The sequence below is a fragment of the Solanum dulcamara genome, chromosome 1 (genome assembly GCF_947179165.1).
Source record: "Solanum dulcamara chromosome 1, daSolDulc1.2, whole genome shotgun sequence".
Classification (NCBI taxonomy): domain Eukaryota; kingdom Viridiplantae; phylum Streptophyta; class Magnoliopsida; order Solanales; family Solanaceae; genus Solanum; species Solanum dulcamara.
Genome location: NC_077237.1, coordinates 78212376 through 78220933, shown reverse-complemented (window position 1 = coordinate 78220933; position 8558 = coordinate 78212376). Strand labels below are relative to the sequence as shown.

Below are 8558 nucleotides of genomic sequence, written 5' to 3'. Positions count from 1 at the left end.
GGAATAACATAGCATTAGAATAACTAACTTATTCTATTTCTGTTACAAAGTTTGTTAGTTAGTAGTCCATTCAGTTAGTTAGAATATTGAGCTGTCAAAGTTGGTTAGGGCCAGCTTTCAAATTAGTTAGTAAAGATGCTATGCGTATATATAGATTGGAATAGCTTGTACAGATTTATTTAATCATATAGAGAGAAAATTTCCCAAAGTAGTGATTCTTAATTCTCTCTACAGTTTATTTCTACTTTTCTATTTCTTCTTCATCTGATCAGTGGATTCAGATTTCTTCATGGTATCAGAGCACCGACACAAAGATTGATTCAAGTTCACTTCGATCCTCTTTTATTCACAGCAATACCAGTTGAAATTGATCAAAAATTTCTAAATTTCTCAAAGAATCTATGGCAAATAACTATACAATTGAGACAGTTGAGAAGTAGCGCAGTCATCCTCTTTATCTTCATCAGACAGATAATCTAGGAGCACAATTGTCTGGCATTCAGCTCACAGGCGTGGAGAACTATGTAGTTTGGAGCAGATCAATGCTCTTCACCCTCCGAGCTAAGAGCAAGCTAGGTTTCGTGCATGGAACCTGTAAGAAGAGTGACTATGGAGATGATCTACAAAAGCAGTAGGAGAAGTGTAATGCGTTTGTTTTATCTTGGATCCTCAATTCTGTGTCAAAGGAGCTCATGAATGGGAATGTGTATGCTACAGATGCAACATTAGTTTGGGAAGATCTGAAGGAGCATTTTGACAAGGTTGATGGATCTAGAGGTTATCAACTACATAGGGAAATCTGCATACTTTACTAAATTGCATATACTTTAGGATGAATTTGATGCACTCGTCCCTCCTCCATCATGTGGATGTGATAAGTCGAAGGTGTATGCTAGTCATAGTCATTTGCAGTACATACGCCTATTTTTTTTCCTAATGGGACTAAATGAATCCTATAGCCAACAAAAAAGCCAAATACTGATGATAATACCTCTACCTTCCTTGAATAAAGCCTATTCAATTATCATTGTTGATGAAAGTCACAGAATGGCATTTGGTTCATATTCGGGGGGGGGGGGGGGAGAATTAGGAGAATCATTAAATGCTCTTTATGCAGGGAGTACCAAACCTAGTTACAATACACAGAGTAGTTTCCATGTTGGAAATAATAATTTAGGTGGTGGTGGTTATGGTTATCAACAAGCTGGAAACACTAACTCACCTAACAATACTGGTTATAACTCCAATTCACAAAGAAGCAAGAGGAACTATGCCTTGCAATGTGAGGTTTGTAAGCTGAAAGGACACACCAAGGAGACTTGTTATAAAGTGGTTAGATATCTCCCAGGTCATCCTAAGTTTAGGAAGAAATATGGAGGAACAAGAATGGCAAATGCAGTTGACTGTGATGATTCTTAACAAAGAAAAGGCCATAAAAGAACCAGCAGTTAACATGGCAGGTGCAGCTAATATGGCAGGTACAAATGACATAGCAGGTATTGTTCATGCTTTTGTGGTAGAAAATAGTACTAATATTGGTCATAAGCACTGGATAGTGGATTCAGGAGCTACTAAACATATTACTTCAGATTTAGATGCACTGATTGATATATATGCTCTACCAGAGGGAAGTAGAAAGGAAGTTCATCTACCTAATGGTCAAACCACCATAATTTCTCATGATGGGAAGTATAGGTGGGATAGTAGAGATGTCTTGAGAGATGTGTTGGTAGTGCTTGATTTTAAGTATGATTTTTTATCTATATCACAACTCACAAAACAATTGCAGTGTTTAATCAGATTCTTTTATGACTTTTGTGTGTTTCAAGACCTATCCACTGGGCAAGTGAAGGAGATTGGTAAAGAAACAGGAGGTCTCTACATATTGTTGGATCACACCAATAATCATAGCCCAAATAAAGAACCAAATCTGATGGTTGTTGCTCTATACAATGCTGGAGAATATCTACTGTGGAATAAGAGACTAGAACATCCATCAATAAATGTTCTCAGGAAAATGTCATTAGCACTGGAAGGAAAGGACAACATCATCAAGGATGAATGCACAGTATGACCCCTAGCAAAATAGACTAGGTTGCCTTTTCCCTTGAGTTGTACTAAAAGTAGTAGTGTCTTTGATATGGTACATCTAGATGTATGGGGTCCTTACAGAACAGTTACTCACAATGGTTTTAGGTACTTTCTGACACTAGTTGATGATTATAATAGGATGACATAGTTGTATTTGTTGAGATTAAAGTCTGATGTTGTCACTGTACTCAAGAAGTTTCTTTTAATGGTAAAAACTCAGTTTGCCACTTCTGTTAAGATTTTTAAATCTGATAATGATAGTGAGTTTTTAATAAGGAATGCAAAGATCTTTTTGAGTATTCAGGCATCATACATCAGAGTAGCTGTCCTCACACACTCCACAACAGAATGGTGTTGTGGAAAAGAAGCATAGACATATATTAGAAGTGGCAAGAGCTCTTAGATTCCAAGGGAGCATACCTATTAGGTTTTGGGGTGAATATGTTTTAACTACAGTATACTTGATAAATAGATTACCCACACCAGTTCTCAAGGGTAAAACTCCATATGAATTGTTTCATAAACACAAAGCTTCAATTGCTCATCTTAGAATTATTAGTTGTTTGTGCTATGCAACTAAGATTGTAAAACCTAACAAGTTTTCACCTAGAGCTTCTGCTTGTGTATTGATGGGATATTCTACAACTCAGAAAGGATATATCTTTTATGACTTACTTGGAAAAAAATAGTTAGTAAGAAGAGATGTAGTGTTTCGTGAAAGTGTGTTTCCATTTAAGGGTGGATCATCTCAAAATTCTCCTGCCACTGTATTTTTGCCTACTATGCCAGTTCACTTGGATGAGGATGATCTACCTGATCCCTTAGTGAATGCTGAAACTAGTGTGGATTCCAGAAGTGGTGATGGTATTTTGAATTCAGGTGGAGGACCATGTCAAGTGGATTCAGGTGGTGATGTTGATTTGGGATTAGATGTTGATCCAGCTGATGCTACTGATACTGATCAATATGGTCTGAATATTGCTCCTGAGCAACCAGCTGCATGTACTTCTCCTAGAAGGTCAACAAGGACCATTGTACCACCTACATAGCATCAAGATTATCACACTGTCACTAAAGTAACCAAACTTTCTCATCCCATAGCTAACTATGTTTCTTACCGGCATATTTCTCCCCTTTACCAAGCATACATAGCCAAGATTTCCACAGATGTAGAACCCTCTACTTATGAAGAAGCTGTACATGATTGAAGATGGGTGGATGCTATGAAGCAAGAGCTGCAAGCTTTGAAGGATAATGTGACTTGGAACCTGGTTCTTATACCTCATGGTAAGTTAATGATTGGCTACAAATGGGTCTATAAGATCAAATACAAGTCCAATGGAACTGTGGAGAGGTATAAAGCTAGACTTGTGGCTAAGAGGTATAACCATATTGCTGGGATTATTAACCAAGAGACTTTCCCTAGTGGTGAAAATAGTGACAGTCAGAACTGTCACTGCATTGGCTGCTGCTAAAAATTGGCCATTATTTCAGATGGATGTCTACAATACTTTCCTACTGAGAGACTTGTTAGAAGATGTTTATATGGAATTACCTAAAGGTTTGAAGATTCAAGGGGAGACACCTACGGTCTGCAAGCTTGTCAAGTCCTTGTATGGACTGAAACAAGCATCCAGACAGTGAAACTTCAAACTGACAGAAGCCTTAATGAATTTTGAATACAAGCAAAGCCATCTAGATTACTCACTATTCACCAAAAATCAAGGTAACCACATGGTCATAATATTGGTCTATGTAGATAACATGTTAATAACTGGGAATAATACACAGTTGATACAGGAAACCAAGCAAGTTCTTCATCAATCTTGCAAAATTAAAGATTTAGGAGAGATGAAATTTTTCTTAGGAATTGAGTTTAGCAGATCAAAGAAGGGAATCTTGATGAATCAAAGAAAGTATGCTCTAGAGTTATTAGCAGAAGCTGGATTGACAGGAGGCAAGGTAGCTTTAACTTCTTTGGAATGCAATATGAAGTTGACCACAACTGAGTATGCAATTGATAATGCAACTGAGTTAGTTGAACTATTTGAAGATGCACAACAATATCAAAGAGTGATTGGGAAACTACTATACTTAACCATCACAAGACCTGACATTGCCTATACTGTGCAAATATTAAGTAAATTCACGTAAAGACCTACAATACAACACTGGAATGCAGCATCGAGAGTTCTTAGGTATATTAAGACTCAACCAGGGTTAGGATTATTGATGTCATCATAAAAGGACATGAGATTGACAGGGTATTGTGATGCTGATTGGGATTCTTGCCCAAACACAAGGAAATCTATAACAAGATATATTCTGAAGCTTGGTCACTCTTTCATTGCCTGGAAATCCAAGAAGCAAGCAACAGTTTCCAAAAGCTCAGCAAAAGTTGAATATAGAAGTTTGGCAACTAAGGTAATTTGGGTCACTAACTTGGCCAAAGAGTTAGATATTAAGATTGAAGATCCAGTGCTAGTATACTGTGATAGCAAAGCAGCTATCCAGATTGCTGCAAACCCTGTTTTCCATAAAAGGGCGAAACACATCGAGATTGATTGTCACTTCATCAGGGAGAAGATTCAACAGAGATTGATCAAGACTGTGTATATTCCGTCACATGCTCAACTGGCAGATTTATTGACTAAAGCTTTGGGAAGGACACAACATGAGTTCTTATTGTCCAAACTAGGTGTCCTAAATGTCTTCATGGGACCTAGTATGAAGGAGAGTATTGAAACTACATGAATTACATAGCATTAGAATAACTAGCTTATTCTATTTCTGTTACAAAGATAGTTAGTTAGTGGTCCATCAGTTAGTTAGAATATTAAGCTGTCAAAGTTGGTTAGGGTCAGCTGTCAAGTTAGTTAGTAAAGATGCTATGTTTATATATAGATTGGAATAGCTTGTACAAATTCATTCAATCATATACAGAGAAAATTTCCCAAAGTAGTGATTCCTAATTGTCTTTGCAGTTCATTTCTATTTTTCTGTTTCTTCTTCATCTGATCAGTGTATTCAGATTTCATCATACCATGCTTTGAATTCTTTTCTTGTCTAAAAGTCTATCATAAAAAATCTTACTATCCAACAAAGATAGAGGTAGGATATGTTACTCTCCCTAAATCTCACTTATAGGATTACGCCCATTGCGGAAAATTCCCCACTGCTGCCTCCCGTAGGAGTCTGGGCCGTGTCTCAGTCCCAGTGTGGCTGATCATCCTCTCGTATGTTATTGTTTATATAAAAAATATGAGATATTCATAATATTTTGAGAATTATATTACCCTCAAATATAAATTAATAATACAAGTTTAACATAATACATTAATGATGAATGGTTTAGAACTTACTATTTTTTGTTAAATCTGTAAATATATATAATTTCAGAAATAAAAAATACACATTAATTAATTGAAGATTAAATATATTTTAGCATAATTTATATGGACCATAACTAGAACTTGTCGATATTTGAGGGACTAGCTTGAAGAGAAGAAATTTGTGTTAATGCTAATTAAGTAATGGATATTTTAGACGAAGATCTAATTGCAATAAATCCTCAAAGGAAGAAGTGGATCCAGAGTTTTAGATATACGAATACAAACTACTATTACTCATATATTTTTTTCAACGAAAAATGACTAAAATGACTTTTAAATTATGATCGAATTTACAATAACACATTCATATTTTATTGGAGATCTAGTATCCCTATGGATTTTTCTCAAAGTATGATTTGGCATTTATCCAATGTACCGTGACACAAGCTAAAACTTAATTATGAAAGAATATAGTGATTCACGAGATTAAAAATTTTAAGACTCTATGGAAAAATTGAAGTGTGAAGGAGAGAGTTTCTATTTTTAATTTTGTTCGAAGAGCAGTAAATGAGTGATAATAATCAAATTCCTGATTTTTTTTTGTCTTTTGATCAGCGCATGTGTACAAACAAAATTACAAAGTGTGATTTATTATTCAGCTCATTTAATCAATGTCAAAAAAATACTTCTAAAAAAATATCCAGAGGGTCATAAAAAACCTGTAAAATATGAGTGTATTACTGCAAATTTTGTCTAGTAGACGTCCTTTTAGTCATTTTCCCGAATTTTTAAATGACACTATGATCAAACTTTGTAAGATTATACCCCCTTCGTCTCATGTTATGTGATTTTATTTATTGAAGTACGAAACTAAAGAAGGCATAATATATATTCATTTAACTTGGCCTTAATCGATATTTATGATTTTTCAACTTTTGGTGTGTATAAATAAATACTTAAACTTGTATAATATTGAACACATAGACACACACGTTCTATGTGGCGATTCATGTGAGATGCACTCTAATTGATTTGGAGGACGACACATAGGACATATGTGTCTACTTGTTCAACTTTATACATGTTTAAATATCTACTTATGCATACTTAAAATTAAAAGACATAAATATTAAATTAGGCCAAATTAAAAAAAACATATTTATGTATTATGTCATTTAAGAATGGACCACCTCTATCTTTAAATATGCTAACTGCTAGTGGAGCTGATCTGGGGTTTCTAATTTTTGAGGGGTGGATGTGAAAATGAATAGAATAAACTAAAAAAGATTAGAATAACAAAAAAGAAGCTCCCGTATATGAAATTTTAATAATGACAATTAAAACTCTAACTATAATTAATACAAATGATGATAAAAAAGTGAGAACTTTGTAAACGTTTATTCAATAAAATAATTACTATTATAATAGCATAGAGTGGTCATATCAGATATGTTGTATGGAGCGGAGTATTGGCTGGTGAATAATTCGCACGTCCAATTGATGAGAATAGCGAAAAATGAGGATGTTGAGATGAATATATGAATATATATATATATATATATATATATATATATATATATATATATATATATATATATATATATATATATATGTAAAGATATGTTACTTAAGCCTAACTCAACCCCAAAAGCTAGCTCATGAGGGGAGAATTGCCAAAGTCTATATAATTAGACCGCAGTCTATTCCCCAACCAATGTGGGACTTTAACCCACTCTAACACTCAGAAGCCCTACTGGAGCATGAATCGACAGCCCAAACAAGAATGAACCTAACTCTGATACCATATAAAAAATGACACTTGGATTTAACTCAATCTCAAAAGCTAGCTCATGAGCAGAGAATTATCAAGTCCATTTAAGTAGACTGTTAATCCATTCCCCAACTAATATGGAACTTTAACCCACTCTAAAAATATGTTGGGGTGTGGCGCGCATCATGTAGCTTCGATGAATTTTGATGATTAACAAATGAACTAGGTTTATGCAACACTCTGTGAACCAGGTTCGTAGTTTGAGTTATTACTGATAACATAAGTGAAGGAATGCATATGGATATTTATGGAAGGAACTTGCACTAATCTAACTAAAGAAAAGCGCGTCAACAACGTTCAAGTTCAAATTGAAATTGTCTATATATGATAGTGAAACATATAAAAGAAAGAGATGCGACACAAATATGAATAGTTATTGCACACACAATACTGGCTTTTCTCAGAGCAATAGAAGCAATATGGAAGGAGGAGAAGGAAGCAACAAGCAGCCTAGAATTAGTGTTTATGTTGTTCTCATCGAGTATGTAATAAGAGTGTTAATGAGGTATAACTTTTATGTTGATTATAGTGAGTGCAAGTGGGAGGTTTGTAACAAAGAAGAGAGTTTATCTTGTTGGAGTGCTTGTAGAATAGTTAGGATTAACTGTTGATCCAGGTACTTGAGTTAGTTTTCTAGATTATAAAGTTATAATTTGAAATCGCTCATGAAGTTAGCAAATGTAATGATTTTTTTCCATCGTTATGATAAGTCAATGGGAAAGAATTTGAGCCAAAAATTTTTTGAGTAGTAACTTAAAAATTTGAGTATAGGTCAGACTTGGAAAAAATCTGGTTAGGTCTGAAGTAATTCGGCAATGGATGGGAGATTAAATTATGAGTTTGATCATTTGAGTTGATAGTCAAGACATTAAGGAGCTTGTATGACTTTACGGAATTGGATTCGGGCGAGTAGAACTCTCGTAATTGATCTTAGAGTGAAAGAGTTATTTTAGAACGTCGAGGATTGAGGGTGTGTTGCAAAATGGGGGCTTGGGACTAAAATTTAGATTCTATGTTCCCGTGCAACCCACCACGAAGGGATTATTACTGCTATGGTGGGCTGGTCCCGCTATGGTGGGTCACTCGCGAATTAAACAGGTAAAAATCTCAAAAAAATGGGATTATTTTTCCAATTTCATTTTGGGAGAGAAAAGGACAGTCTAGGGCCATTCTTTTTCAGTTTTCCACCAATATCTTTGATAAAGGTTAGTAATCCATCCCTCTAACGTATAATTTGATTCCTAGTTAGTAGAATCTATAGGAATTAACTTGGGGGAAAGATTTTGGCCTGAAACTAATGGTGG

The 8558-nt window shown here is 34.9% G+C and overlaps 1 protein-coding gene across 1 annotated transcript; it reads left to right on the top strand.

Annotated features, from left to right (window-relative positions):
* Positions 1-1098: 1098 nt before the first annotated feature.
* Positions 1099-2289, top strand: LOC129889098 (uncharacterized). The gene is made up of 2 exons (XM_055964243.1): positions 1099-1496; positions 1830-2289. The coding sequence occupies exons 1-2, from the start codon at positions 1373-1375 to the stop codon at positions 2072-2074; spliced, it is 369 nt and encodes a 122-aa protein (XP_055820218.1). The 5' UTR covers positions 1099-1372; the 3' UTR covers positions 2075-2289.
* Positions 2290-8558: the final 6269 nt, after the last annotated feature.

Coding starts and splice junctions, on each gene's coding strand:
- LOC129889098 (XM_055964243.1), top strand. CDS start 1,373: ATGGAGGAACAAGAATGGCAAATGCAGTTGACTGTGATGATTCTTAAC. Junction 1,497..1,829: donor AGGTACAAATGACATAGCAG/GTATTGTTCATG, acceptor GTGTGTTTCAAG/ACCTATCCACTGGGCAAGTG.